Raw genomic sequence first — 15,517 nt, forward strand, 5'->3', positions numbered from 1 at the left:
CACCAGGCTCTATTGGACCAGCAAACCTGGTCCCCACCTTCTTTTTTTTTTGCCTCCAAATGATTTTGAGTTTTGTTCCACATTGTTCTCCCATTCTATAGTAACAGGTCTGTTTTATGGCTTGATATCTGTGCATTCCTTTTCTTTAATTATAGGGGTATAACATTTTTAATTTTTTACTCATAAGTACTACTGTGCAAAGATTATAATGAGACTATAAAAAGGGTATGAAATAGTAAAGAGCTTTTAGAAAATAGCTGTTATTCATATATTCTGATGATGATGATAAGTATTCTTTAGCTCCTGCATATTTTGAGTTAAAGCCAATGGGAATAGTATTTATTTATTTCATATGTGTGTGATGTAGCTTCTTGAGTAACATCAGTGATTACTAAGGGATTGAAACAAAACAATTCAGTTAGGAGAAGGGAAGCAAATGATGTTCACAGAATAATTAAGATAATTTTTTTTAATTGTCAGAATTTTCATGATTTATAATTAAGATTAACAATCAAGTATGTATTAAATGGAATAGTCATTTCAAGATTCCATACTTAAATTTAATTAAAACTTTTATTTAAAACAAAAAAGCATAAGATGCATATACACATTTATGTTTTGAATACTTAGTGGTAGTAGTAAATTGTCCTTGTTTCCTATTTTGTCTTTATAGCATATAGCACTTTCTACATTGTGGGTTTAATATTATCCATGCAGATACCCTTTGTGGGATTCCAGCCAATCAGAACAAGTGAACACATGGCAGCTGCAGGTATGAAGAAATACTCATTTTCCTTTTTCTAAAGAATATGTAAATGTGTGATTGGCCAGTCTTCCAGGGGAATGAAGGTGTTTTATTTTGTTTTTGATTGTTCATCATGTTGTTATGTGCCGTCGTGACCTCTCCTTAGGTTTCCAAGGCAGTATCACTACGGAAGTAGATTGATTGCCCGACCTTCCGAGGAGTGGCTGGTAGGTTTGAACTGCCAGCCTCCTGGTTTGCAGTCAAGTGCCTTAGGCACTACGCTACCAGAGCTCCTTAATTTTCATCATATTGATTCTAAAACATCACCACTTTCAAATAGGAATACCATATAGAGTTTTATTGAGAGTTTCTGTGTTCCAAAGTGTGTGTGTGTGTGTGTGTATTGAGCCATTGCTGTTTTTTAAAAAAAGGTAAAAACATCCCTTTTTGCATAATCCATGCTATTTGCAAATACTGAATAACATTTGGAGGAGCAAATTTTAAACAGTAGTATAGCTCTGCTTTACTGTATCACTGAGCTTCCATTTCAGCAAATTTAGATGAAACATTTAAGTTTTATGTCTCCTATGTCTCACTAAAATGACAATGACTTGTATATTGATTATAAGGAGCTCTCGTGGTGTAGTGGTTAAGGCATTTGGCTGCTAAACAAAAGGTCTGTGGTTCAAACCCACCAGCCCCTCCACGAAAGAAAGATTAGGCAGTCTGCTTCCGTAAAAATTTACAGCTTTGGAAACCTGATGAGGTTGCTGTGAGTTGGAATCCACTTGATGGCAATGAATTTGTTTTTTTATATTGTTTATAGAATAATTTTTTATAATTCCCCTCTATATAGAACAGTTTTATTATCTGGGCTGCAGCTGATAAGATAATGAGAAATCCGTGAATAAACTTTGTCAGATTCATACTCTGAGTTCTATGACTCAAATGTGAAGTCTGTGGGAGTTATTTTATTTGTGACATTTTATAAGTGTAGGTACCTAAAACTTTATTGCATGAAGTTGCTTTCATAACTTTTATTATTAGGTTCAACATTCCCCCAGAAGTAAAGAACTTTACCTTACTGTTATGTAGCATTTTAAAATCTATGAAATATGTTTATGTTTTTGATTTGATGATACCAATTTTCCAAATAGTAATTTGAAACATAGAGAAATGGATATTTAGTTTTGAGCATGCAATTATGTAGAACAGATGTAAAGCACTATTTATGCAAGTACACAGTCACCTGACTTTTTACTGCATATATGTTATTATATTTCCTAAAATCTAAGATTTGATAATATTTTTTTAGAAATTCTAAAATGAACTTTTAAGAACTCTCAGTATAATTTTTTTAAACTTTAATCATTATTTCAGATGGGTTAGAGTGTCTTCTTCATTTCGTTTAATCCCTCATTCTTTTTACCATGTCTTTGCACTTTGACAGTTACATACTTTCTCCTGTTACTGCTTTAATTTTGAGAAACTTAGCATTCACTTTTGTGCTAATTTAGAGTTTTACCTAATGTTATTATTAAGATCACGTCTATCATCCCACTATAAACAGTGTCTGTAATATCAGATTTTTCGATCAAGTTATTTTCATCGTTTGGCAAAGCAAATCTCAGAATATTTTCTTAATGATGGCTTTATTACTTTTTCCCCATTAAACATGTCACTAAAATATAGGGGAAAGGGAGGAATTCAGTGTGAGAGGCTTTAGGCATGCAGGTGGGATTTTTTTTTTTTTTTTTGTAGAAGAAGGGTGGTGGCACAGGTATGGAGAATCTGATGATTTTGGGGAAAAATGTGTAACAGTTTTTTTGATGTGTTAAATTGGTTATCTGTCATTTGACCAGGAAATGTCGGCTAAATGAAATGATTAGTGTTTGATGTGATTTTATAGGGTATTCTAAGAAGCTCTTTCAAATGAGTATTTACAAATTATCTTGGAAATGTGCTTTGCTGATTGACTGATTGATTGATTGATTGATATAACTGTTTTTTTTTTAAATTAGGTGTCTTTGCATTGCTGCAAGCTTATGCTTTCTTGCAGTATTTGAGAGACCGATTAACAAAACAAGAGTTCCAGACCCTTTTCTTTTTGGGTGTATCATTAGCTGCAGGTGCTGTGTTCCTTAGTGTCATCTATTTGACTTATACAGGTAAGTGTTCATTACCTGTAGGATGAGAATCTTGTGCCTGTATTATTATTCAGAAATAATTCTTTTACAAGGTTTTTACTGGTGCTATTTATTCTACTACATCAAATACTATGGTTGTATTCTTTATGAATGTAAAAAAAACTAACAGCCAAAAGTTCTAAAATCTGAATAGCATTAGTACAAATTATTGATTTTTTAGAGTGTATCTTATATTGAGAAAAATACATTTAGTAAGTTTTCATTATCTGTATTTATTCATGTTATTCTGAAAATAAGCACAAAATTCCTGGAGAAGTTTAAGTTCTTATTATAGCAATAACCACTCAGATTCCTCGGTCTCAGTCTTTCCTTCTTCTGGGGTACAAACTTGGTACAAAGGTCTATAATGTAGGAGAGGAAGCTTATGTGACTCTGGGAGCTTATACAAGTTGCCCCTCTACTTTACTGAAAGAGAGAGAGAAACATAATCTTAATAGTATGAACAAATTCTTTGGAAGAGAAGACAAAGAACTATATTCTTACTTTTTGGAAAGTTTCATTGTTTCCAGGTTTTATCCTCCTTTGAAATCTATACACATGACTCTAAGCAGTTATATCCTTCTATTTCTCTAGAATTCTCATGATCTATTCAGAGTCATCGTTTAACTTCCAAGGATTGTCCTTTAACCAAGTGCCAAGTTTCAATAAATTTTTTCTCTGCAGACCCACAGCATTATGTAGTTAACTTCTCACTATGGTAATATACTCTGTCATATTTAAACCAAGGCCGCTCTAGTGGTTTAGTGCCTATGGCATTTGACTGCTATCCAGAAGGCTGGTGGTTTACACCCACCAGCCACTCCTCAGAAAGAGGATTGGGTAATCTACATCCGTGGAGAACCGCCTGGGAAACCCAAGGAGGGGTTGTTATGAGTCGGATCTGAACGGCAGTGAGGTTTTTCTTTTTTTTTTAAATCAAGCTGTTATGTTAGCTTTTTATCAAACCATCAAAATTTTTTTTTTAATTTATAGCTAGTAAATGAAATTACCAAGATTGTACATTTACATAATTTTCCTGCTTCGGGCTGTGATAAATCTACTTTCAAGCATACTTCTCTCGCTGAAAAAGAGTCCCAAACTGTGTAAAATGCAAAGCTTCTAGTGTTAACCTACTTCATGTATGTACTTCTTTGTGTTCATAGGCTCTTTCTCTCTACTACCTTTGCTACTACTTTGGTAGTTCAGTCGATCTGGAATCTTGATACTGATTTCTGAGTTTCTTTTAAAGAATGTAACTCTGGTAGCATAGTGCCTAAGGCACTTGACTGCTAACCAGAAGGCTGCGGTTCAAATCCACCAGCCACTCCTCAGAAGGAAAGTTGGCGATCTACTTCCGTAGTGATACCACCTTGGAAAACCCAAGGAGGGGCTGCTATGAGTTGGGTCCAACTCGACGGCACATAACAACAACAACAACGATTGTATGTGTGGTTGAAGTTTCTAATTATATAACAATATAGATATATCTGAATAATCAGCCAAATCAGTTTCAGTCTGCTTCTAAATTCTAAGTTACTTTCTAGTTGAATCCCTGGAAACAAGTCAAATTCTTTATAAAGGTATTCTGTCTGTCAAATTATTATAGCAGCCTAACTCATACAATCCTGAAGGATTTAATTGAAAGGAGTAAAAGGCATGGATGTTTAAAATAAGCTTTGTAATTTACCAAGGAGTCCTGGTGGTGTAGTGTTAAATGCTCAGCTAATAACTGAAAGGTTAGCAGTTCAAACACACCAGCCCTGCTCCACGGGAGAAAGATAAGGCAGTCTGTTTCTGTGAAATTTACACCCCTGGGAACTCTATGGAGCAGTTCTACCCTGTCCTATAAAGTTGCTATGAGATAGAATTGACTGAACGGCAGTGGGTTTGGCTTGGTTTTGGTTTTGTAATTCACTTGATGGAATTTGGCATATTGAATTGAATAATTTAACCCCATTCCTTTTTATTAAATTATTCAGTGCAGTCGTAAAATCTCAGCCTTGTTTTACTAGTTAACTAGAACCTTGAGAAAATTAGAAATGTTTCTAAAATTTTATCTATCAGCATAAGTGTTCTCTTTCTCTGGAGTGCTTTGGATATTTGTTTTTATTTAATAATTCTTATTTTATCTGACTGTCAGCTGTCTGAAATATGTTGGTATAAATAAAAAAAAAACTGAAATTAGTTGAATGTTAGTTTACATCAATCCATAATAAAACTTTTATAAAGGCAGATTAATTTCCTCTATGTTTTTCCTTCCCAGGTTACATTGCTCCATGGAGTGGCAGGTTTTACTCATTGTGGGACACTGGGTAAGTGCAGATACATTATTTGTCTTCATTTTACAAGTAGTTCCCAATTTACAATAGAGTTCCATTCCAACGACTCCTTCATAGATGGGTTCTAATGTTAAGTCAAATACCTCTTTTTATTTTTTACTTCAGTTTTCATTGTTGCCTTTTATTGTCCAAATCTTTATAAATCCAATCTTTGAACATCTGTGAGTGAATATCTGAGAATGATAACATCAGCAAATTACAGCTGCAACATTGGATGTAGTACATATTACTAACGATAAAGATGTACGAAAAGAAAAAGTTCATAGTAACACAAATACATTGTAAATCAGGAATTACCTGTATATTAAAATACCCTTCTTTTTCTTTCTCTTCTTATATGGTCAGTGTCTCAGCCATTACTTGGGCAACATTTCTAAAGTACCTAGCATATTCTAGTTTAGTAAATGTTCATCTCTTGTGTTTTATATTAGTTGTAATACTTGTTTTGAATGCGTATTTTATATTGATTATATAATACTGCATGGGCAGTATGGGCAACTTACTTGTCTGGACAACATCTTATTTTAGTTTTGTAGTCAGCATCTAGGTACCGTTTGCAACTTTTTTGGTTAATTTTTTTTTTGACTAGTACATTCAAACTTTCCATCTTTCAGTAATATTTAAATTTCAGTTGTGTTAGGTAAGTGCTACATTATAAATACATATGCCAGAGAGACAAAGAAAAATTTAGTATCTTTTCTAATACCACGTTTTGAGTTTTTTTACATCTATGGAGTACACTAGAGAGTATTTGTTGTGTTTTATAGAATGCTATTGCAGAATAAAATAATAAATGGACTTGGGATTTTGAATTAGATGATTAATTAGAAATTATTTTTGCCTCTGAAGTGTTTTCCCAAGCATAAGAAAATATCTGTTGATAATTTATCTCTCTTCTCTGCTCCTGCTTTTTTGTCCTCTTTATTCATTACTTCCTAGGTGGCCCAGTAAAAAACCTACCACACTTTATTTAGCAATACTATTTGATAAAAGAAGAGACCTCTGGTGGTACAGTACCTAAAGCATTTGACTGCTAACTAGAAGGTTGGTGGTTCAAACCCACCAGCCGCTCTGCAGAAGGAAGATGGATGGGGCATCTACTTCTATAAAGATTTCCCACCTTGGAAACCCAGTGGGGGTTGCTAATGAGTAGGAATTGACTTGATGGCATTGGGTTTGGTTTGGGTTTTTGATAAAAGAAGAAACCCTAGGGCACAGTAGTTAAAGGGCTTGGCTGCCAACAGAAATGTCAGTGGTTCTAACCTAACAGCCACTCCATGGGAGAAAGATGTGGTAGTCTGCTTCTATAAAGATTTATAGCCTTGGGAACTTTATGGGGCAGTGCTATTCTGCCCTATAAGGTCTCTAGGAGTCAGAATTGACTTGATGATAGTGGGTTTGGGTTTGGGTTTTTGATAAAGAAGACTTAGTGGGGCAACAGTTAATCAGTTGGCTGCTAAATGAAAGGTTGGTGGTTCAAACCTACTCAGTGACTCCAAGGAGAAAGACCAGGCAATCTACTCCCATGAAGATTACAGCCTAGAAAACCCTATAGGACAGTTCTTACCATGTCATATGAAGTCTCTGTTAGTCTAAATGGACTTGACCACACCTAACAACAATAACGATCTTTCATGCTATATGCAAGGGTTCTTGTCCAGGTCTAATTAAGGCCATATATTTTGTGTGATTGACTAAAGCTAACAGACTTGTATATTGAGAGATCATCAGGTGGTTTGAGGGTTAAATTCCATTCATAGACAGTTATTTTGATTAGGTTAAATTAGTTAAAAGTCATTTTTCCTTTCTAAAATTTAATTGACTCATTTGGAATTGCAGGGTATTTCGAGAATAATTTGTCTAGTCCTTTTCATTTCCCTCTCCTGCTTCCATGCCATCTCCTTGGCAGGCAAGGAATTGTGGCAGTATGATATCTTATTGGGTATTTCTGCTAATAGTAAGTCCAAAAGATAATGATGAAGCTCAGTGAAACAGGAGATGTGGAATTTTAAAGTAAGCTGCAGAACAAATTCCTGCTTGTTATTTTTATTAGAAGTCAGAGCTCTTAGTTTTATGACTGGCCAAAGATGAGTCTCCTGGTTTTAGGAGACCATATTAGTTTCAGTTTTACCTAAGAAATTTATTTTCAGTATACCTGATTTCACTGGAATACTCATTTAAGTAAGAAGTGGAGTGGGAAATAGGAACTATATTTACAATCAGTGAACATTTATTCTTCTGAAAGTAACTCCTGTTTTATCAAATCATTCATTATAAATAATAATAAATTTTTTTAATAACAGGTATGCAAAAATACACATTCCAATTATTGCATCAGTGTCTGAGCATCAGCCTACGACTTGGGTGTCTTTCTTCTTTGATCTACATATTCTTGTATGTACCTTCCCAGCAGGCCTGTGGTTCTGCATCAAAAATATCAATGATGAGAGAGTGTTCGGTAAGAGAAACTTTTAATGAATATTTTAATTTGGAATGATCATTTATGTTACTTACTGAGATTATTCACCTTAAAGTTTTGTTTTCCTTTCCTCAATTCTATACAAAATAAATTCTGTCCCCTATTTTGCGTAGGTGCTTAACCTTGAAAAATGCAATGAATTTGCATAATATATGTTTTACTTCAGGTCTAGTGTTTAAAATTTATGTTCAATTTATTATGGTTTCTATGCAGTTAATGCTATTATCATCTGTGGCTGAGAATTAGAAATTATAACTTTGTTGACAGTATAGTCTTAAATTCATTTTCTCAGATTAAGTAGGAAGAAGTTTGACAGGGTGTCCATCATCCAAGTTTTTGAGCAGAGTACATTATATAATGGTGTAAGAATTACCTTTAAGTAAATACTACCTTCATTGATAGATTTATGTATATTTCAAATAAGAATTTAAATTAAAAATGTTGTATTTAAAAGCCAAGTGTTTAGGATCTGACATGATAAATAAAAATGGACGGAATGAGCAGGCACCAAAGGCTTCCATATGATTTAATAATCACCAGAAGTATGCTGTGGCTGTTCTACATATGATAAAGCCGAAACCAAGAAAAGCTTTGTAGCATGGACAGGGTCACACAAGCCAATAAATAGTAGAACTAAGTTTTGAACCACAAGTATGGGACCTGGGATCCTGAGTGACTTTAGCTTAGATACTAATATAAGTTACTATCCTCGAATGAAGTCGTGAGTGAAATCAGGACAGAAGGAAGAGCACTTCCATGAGTTATTTAACTGAAGAATAGGCACTCATTCTTCTCCAGTTTATCTAGATTAATGGCCTTTAGATCTGGCCGTGTGAATGATGCACTGTTTGAAAACATTGAGCGTAAATTTATGCCCTCCTCATGACTCAGGAGTTTGACACCTAGGTAAGTGAGTATAAGTATATAGACTCCAAAACCAGTCTCACTGCCATTGAGTCAGTTGTGACTCATAGCAACCCTCAGTAAGTTTCCAAGGCTGTAGATCTTTAAAGAAGCAGACTACCTTATCTTTCTCCGTGGAGTGGCTGGTGGGTTGAACCACCAACTTTTAGGTTAGCAGCCAAATGCCTTAATGACTATGCCACCATATGGCCCTCAAAAAGCAAATTTAAGAATGCACATAACAACTTTATTCTAATAGCCCCCAATTTAGAAACATTCTAAATGTCATCAGCAATAGAGTGGACAAAAACTGATGTATGTATAGAATGGAATACAACATAGCATTTAGTTAATAAAAAAACAGCATGGGTAAATAAAAAAAGTCAATACAAAGGAGAACATTTCTATATGACTCTATTTCTATGAAGTTTAAGAATATGCAAAACTAAATTATAGTAGTAAAAGTCCAAATAATGGTTACCTGTTTTATTTTGGCAAGATGTGTGTTTTAGGGGGGATACTCAATGAGAAGAAACATGAAGGATCTTTCTGATTAGCTTTAAAAATGTTGTGTGTTTTGATATGAATGGTAATTACATAGGTGTGTACATGTATAAAAGTTCATTGAACTATATATTTAAGAATATGGTATAACAAATATATGCCTCAGAAAAGTAAAAATTTTTTTAAAATTAGCTTAAGACAGTAAGAGTGGAGCTCAAATGACTTATTGACTTTGGAAATCATAGCCTTTGGCTAGAAATGGTAGAGCCTTCCCCTGTGGTTGGCTGGTTATCCAAAAGGTTCTGGTTGTTATATACTAGTTTCAAATTTATTTTAAAGGCCTCTTGGGAGTAACTTTGTAAGTTCCTACTTTGGTTAATAAGTTATGTTGTCATCCCATTCTTGCTTAAAGCAGGCTTTATGCTAGATTTTGGCACACTGGGTTTTCGTAGACTTTATTGGGCTTGTAAACTTATTGTGTCTAATGATATAATGTGCAATTATATTTTCATCTGTCACCTATGGATTTTCTAATGTGTAATGCTATTGACAGATAATAAAGTATGATTCCCCCTGAGGAACAATAATTAAATTTTAGCCTTGATACCTTACTGTGAAACTGTTCACATAAAGTTTTGTTTTAGTCAACACTAGTTAATGGTTTCTGAATACAACTATCAATCTGTACAAAGATACGAATTTATAAACAATTAGATACATTGTCTGTTTTTAAATTTGGTTTTTAATGTGGTTTTGACCATCTAGTTTCCTGTGAACACTCTGTCCCTAAGTGTTAAAAGAGAACTTGTCTTTGCAGTTGCTCTGTATGCGATCAGCGCTGTCTATTTTGCTGGAGTGATGGTGCGGTTGATGTTGACTTTGACTCCAGTCGTCTGTATGCTGTCTGCAATTGCCTTCTCAAATGTTTTTGAGCACTATTTGGGGGATGACATGAAAAGGGAAAACCCACCTGTGGAGGATAGCAGTGATGAAGATGATAAAAGAAATCCAGGAAACTTGTATGATAAGGTGGGGAATCTAAAGTAAGGCCTTTAAAAATTTCATGTGCTTTCTTTATCCTTCCAACATAGCAAGAATTACAAATGTTAATAAATGTGATTAAATAAGCATTTAGACAAACTATGCCTTCTCTAGTTGTGGTTTCTACTATTTGCCTTAAAATTTGAATACTGGTGGGTCTTCTAGCTTAGTATGAAAATAGTATGTAATCAGAGAAATTCGTTTTTTTTTTTTAGTAAGGAGTTTTGTAAATACTTAAGGGTTATTAATACCTGTCCATTTTTAACAGTAAGAACCTAGTACTCTATTAAATTACAGAAAATTTGACCCTGTAAAGCCCTGCTGAAACCATGTGAACAAGGGCTTATCCATGGTTTGTATGCAATATAATTTTTATAATGATATTTGAAAGCTATTTGAAAATGACATTTGATTAGTTGGATGGTAAAATAAAGGAAATAAAATGACTTAAAGAAACAAGTCTAGTTTGTTAGCAATAGGTAGCTGGCCCATATAAGGTAATGCTGCTTTAACCTATAGTTAGTCAGGTGACAAAGCAGGACTGTATTTGATATAAGTATGGAAAAGACTTGTAAGAATTAGACCACTTGTTTTGAATGACATATTAATTTTGCCACTTGAATATTGACTTGTTGTTGTTGTTGTTGTTGTTATGTGCCGTTGAGTCGGCCCCGACTCATAGTGACCCCTCCTTGGGTTTCCGAGGCAGTGTCACTACAGAAGTAGTTTGCCCCATCTTCATTCCAAGGAGTGGCTGATGGGTTTGAACCGCCAGCCTTCTGGTTAGCAGTCAAGTGCCTTAGGCACTACGCTACCAGAGCTCCTTGAATATTGACTAGGTTCTTAAATACTAATAAGCAATGAAACATCTTAGCATAGATAATAATTTTGAAATTGTTCTTATTTTCATTATTCTAAAAAAAACTAAACTAAACCCACTGCTGTAGAGTCAGATCCAACTCACAGAACCTCCTCCTTGCATTTCTGAGACAGTATCACTATGGAAGTAGCTTGCCTAATCTTCCTTCCGAGGAGTGGCTGGTGGGTTTTAACCTCTAGCCTTCTGGTTAGCAGTCACATGCCTTAGGCACTATGCTACCAGAGCTCCTTTTCTTATTCTAGGACCAATATAATGCATAAAGATTTGTGTTAATAAAGCACATAGCTGTGTTTGTGTGTGTGTGTGTGTGTTGTTATATTTTTAGTTGTTTTGTGGTTTCTTAACCAGCCTTGTAATCTAAAACCTGTAACTCTGGTCTTCTAATCACTATTCCTGTTTTTTGTTGTTTGCTTGTTTGCTTTTAAAATAATTTTAGTTTTAACAAATCTGTTAGTTGAGTTTGGAAATTGGAAGAATTATTTTGATAGTGCAATTTTTTCCTTTTACTGAAGTCCTCCATGGTTCTGGATTATAGCCAGATACTGCCATTTTCAGTGTGCTTAATTAAGATTTTATCAGGAAAGGTTGCCCTAATGGGGCCATTTAGGTATCGCCCTCTATATTTAAGTAAACCATAAGGACAACTGGGTTTGGAAGCAGCTGCTTCTTGTAGATATTATTTTGCTGTACAGCCAGCTCCTGGATTAAGTACATATCCTCAAGAAGTCTTCTTATGAACATTTGACATTAGAATCTTCGTTGATGATTTTGAGAAAATACTGTGTTGTTCTCTCAGGAATACCTGACAGTTACATGTTTTCTGAGTGATAGAATTAAATTCATAAATTAACATTTTTCCTCACTTTTTCCCATGAGTATGTTAATGAAATAAGTCCAGTGATAAATTTCTCTAACTGGTTTTTGTATCTTCAGGCAGGTAAAGTGAGGAAACATGTAACAGAACAGGAAAAAACTGAAGAGGGATTAGGTCCTAATATCAAAAGCATTGTTACCATGTTGATGCTGATGCTGTTGATGATGTTTGCAGTCCATTGTACCTGGGTCACAAGCAATGCCTACTCCAGTCCAAGTGTGGTCCTAGCCTCTTACAATCATGATGGGTAAGAAAATAACTTGGCTACAAAAACATTTTATACTTGTCTTTTTTCTTGTGTCTTATAAGGTAGAATTCAAAGAGAATGTTGTAAAGATATGCTTTTGAATCTACCATTTTTCTGCCCGCCCTTCTGCCCTGCCCTGCCCGCATTCCTGTTTGGAGGAGTAATGATTATATTTCATGCTTTCTTCCAGTATTCCTGCAAAATTATTTCATACATCAGTTTTTCTCACAGCATGATCATCCACCATCATCATCACTAGGAAACTTGTTATAAATGCACATTTTGACCTCATCCCAGATCTACTAAATCAGTAACTCTGGGGGTGGGCCCTAGCAATCTGTGTTTTAACAAGCCCTCTAGGTGATTTCTGATACAGCTAAAATTTGAGAATAACTGATTTACATATTGAATCAGCCCCTAGCTTCTGCTTCACTTGGGTGCTTGTTAGACATGCAGAATATCAATCAACCCCCACCCCATAACTACTGATCCAAAATCTGCTCTTTTTACAAAGTATCTAAATGGTTTGTATGCACATTAAGGAAGCACTAGTCTAGCTCTTTGTTGATTTTCCCCCCCATTAGTTGAGGCTTTTAACCTCCATCCTTAAAATGTGAAATTTTTTAATGATTAGCAGTACCTCAAGACTTTAAATTATCCTTTTCACATTTATAAGACCTCATTTAACAGGATATTGTAATTCTTTTCAGCACCAGGAATATCTTAGATGATTTTAGAGAAGCTTACTTTTGGCTAAGGCAAAATACGGATGAACATGCCCGAGTGATGTCCTGGTGGGATTATGGCTATCAGATAGCAGGAATGGCTAATAGAACTACTTTGGTGGATAATAACACATGGAATAACAGCCACATTGCGCTGGTAAGAATTTAATAAACAAAAGATCAAAAATACCAAATTCTTAAAGCAATCAGCCTTCATTTATGATTAAATAGGAAAAATGTATTTAAAAGTACTCTTTGGTTGCTGAATTCTTAATACCTTCATTCATTGATGTTCAAGGCATACTTATATATTTTAGTTTTAAGCATGGTATTTATTGACTTATTTATTCAAGTATCATTCAGAATTTATAGGCTAGTTTCTGGCAGATTTTGTGACTTATTTAGGTTTCTGGAGATACAGGCAAAATCTAAAAGTTTTAAAATACCTGTAAAGAAAATTATTTCCAGATATATAGAGCAAATACACTATATTTTATGGGTATGCAGATTAGTTCATTCTAACTATTAAATAATACATGTGCATAAATTAATCACATCTCTGTACTTTAAAAATTTAGAATAGATAAACTTATCCAAATAAATTCCATTTGTATTAGTGTTATAGCTTAGTCATCAGCTAGACTGGGGATAAAAATATGTATGTGCTAGAAAGATCTCTTGCTATTCCTGGGCTGAGGTTATGAGAAATTTTGTTCCCTGTAAGCCTGTCTACTTTGATTTTAAAATACTAATTTCATGAAATTTAATTACTAGGAAAACATTAGAACATACACTTTGATTTTGGTGTTTCTGCTTTAAATCAGTTACATTAGGTGAGATAGTCTTAAATCTCTAATAAATTTACTTAAATCTAATAAATTTATATTTATGGGAAATTATTTCTACAAAACAAATTCCATATAAATCCAACTATTGATGTATTCTGTCTTTTGGTTAAAAAGAAATTTATTTTTAGTGCATACTGGAACTTAAGTGAACTCATTCTCATTTTTTTAATTCTGTAGGTAGGAAAAGCTATGTCTTCGAATGAAACAGCAGCCTATAAAATTATGAGGACTCTGGATGTAGATTATGTTTTGGTTATTTTTGGAGGTGTTATTGGATATTCTGGTGATGATATCAACAAATTTCTTTGGATGGTTAGGATAGCTGAAGGGGAACATCCAAAAGACATTCGGGTAAGAAACAAGATAATTCCTGGTGTGTGAAAGACAGCTCATAGCAGCAAAGCAGTTCTCTTATCTTGCTAATTGCATCATGTTTATTGTTCTCATTCTGTCCCCAAAATTAGTCCCTCACCCCAGTGTTACTACTTAAAGATATTAGAAGAATATTGGCAAGTTTAAGACTTTGGAAACTCGTACCTAATACTTCCCTTCTTCCCTACAAAGCAATCCCTTGACAAAACCTCTTTTACTTTTCACAGCCTCTCACTGCTGCCCTTTTTGATTTCCATTGCTTTTATTTCTGTTGCTGAGCCTTACGATTTTAAACATGAAATAGGACCCTTGAAATTGCTGTCTTTGCCTCAGTCTGGTTCCTTCTTCCAATCAAGTATGACATTGATTATGTTGCTTTCTTGTTCAAAGGCCTTTAGTAGATCTCACTATAGAGCCTTGAAGCCAGACAGACTTGAATGAGAACTAAAACTCTGCTACTGTCAACTTGGTGCTATGGGCAAGTTATTTTTGGCCAGTCAGCATATGTGCTTTGGGTATTAGATCCTGTTCTAGGTTCTGGAGCTGTAGTGGTGATTAAGACAATACTGTGTTACTCATCTAAAGGGGATGCAGGAATGATAATTTGTAGGTTATGAGAATGGATAGTGATACAGATGAAGTTCTGCTTAGTGCTGGTATGAAATAGATAATCTCTGTAGGAAGTATTGCTATAAAGTTTAAAGCCCTTGGCTTGGAATTCATCCCTTTCCATAGTTTTTCCTCACCTTTATTTGTTGGCCTTTTCTCCTTCCACTAACTGCTTTTTGCTCTGACAGTCCATTCTATCCTCTGAAACTTGGCTTTGTAGTTTCTTTCTTTGACTCATTTAACATGTGTGTTTTACTGTTCCCTTCTCTACTGCAGACTTTTCACCTCTTCAGAAGCGTAACTCTAGTGCACCCATGACTGTACTTATCATCACATCACATACATTTCTGTACTTAGATTGTCTCTTCTCTCCATTTAGTTATGAGCTCCTAGGGATTGGGCACCAAAATTGTGCTTTATGTGACGAACACAAAAGATGAAAGAAAGATTCCCCGCTCATCCAGAATAAAAGAATTTCTAGGAAAAAATGGGTATCATGTGATAGGAATGAAGTGAAGTTAAGTTCCAAATTTCCTGGCCAAATGTAAATGCCAAGACATTTTCCCTTAGTTAAGATAAATAAATATTATTTCCTTGTATTAAATTAATCTTCTAAAATTTAATTCTCCCAGTATGTGATTTTCATTTGTGTATTTGCTTTAGCGATGTTAAAATTGTGGCATGCAGTAGATCGTTATGTTTCTAAATGAATGCTTTGGACTCTATATAGAAATCTTTTTATTTCTATGCTTCTAAAAATTATTT

General features: G+C 34.4%; 1 protein-coding gene across 1 annotated transcript in view; it reads left to right on the plus strand.

The window, feature by feature from the left end:
* Positions 1-15,517, plus strand: part of STT3B (STT3 oligosaccharyltransferase complex catalytic subunit B) — a 135,074-nt gene that overhangs the window by 104,307 nt on the left and 15,250 nt on the right. Inside the window, exons 6-13 of the mRNA XM_007948630.2 lie at positions 674-772; positions 2,767-2,913; positions 5,195-5,243; positions 7,574-7,728; positions 9,974-10,185; positions 12,011-12,198; positions 12,909-13,080; positions 13,949-14,122. Of these exons, the coding sequence (XP_007946821.1) occupies positions 674-772; positions 2,767-2,913; positions 5,195-5,243; positions 7,574-7,728; positions 9,974-10,185; positions 12,011-12,198; positions 12,909-13,080; positions 13,949-14,122 (1,196 nt within the window). The remainder of the gene's footprint in view (positions 1-673; positions 773-2,766; positions 2,914-5,194; positions 5,244-7,573; positions 7,729-9,973; positions 10,186-12,010; positions 12,199-12,908; positions 13,081-13,948; positions 14,123-15,517) is intronic.

Source organism: Orycteropus afer, unplaced genomic scaffold (genome assembly GCF_000298275.1).
Source record: "Orycteropus afer afer isolate SDZICR_OR568_19922 unplaced genomic scaffold, OryAfe1.0 scaffold00218, whole genome shotgun sequence".
NCBI classification, from domain to species: Eukaryota; Metazoa; Chordata; class Mammalia; order Tubulidentata; family Orycteropodidae; genus Orycteropus; species Orycteropus afer.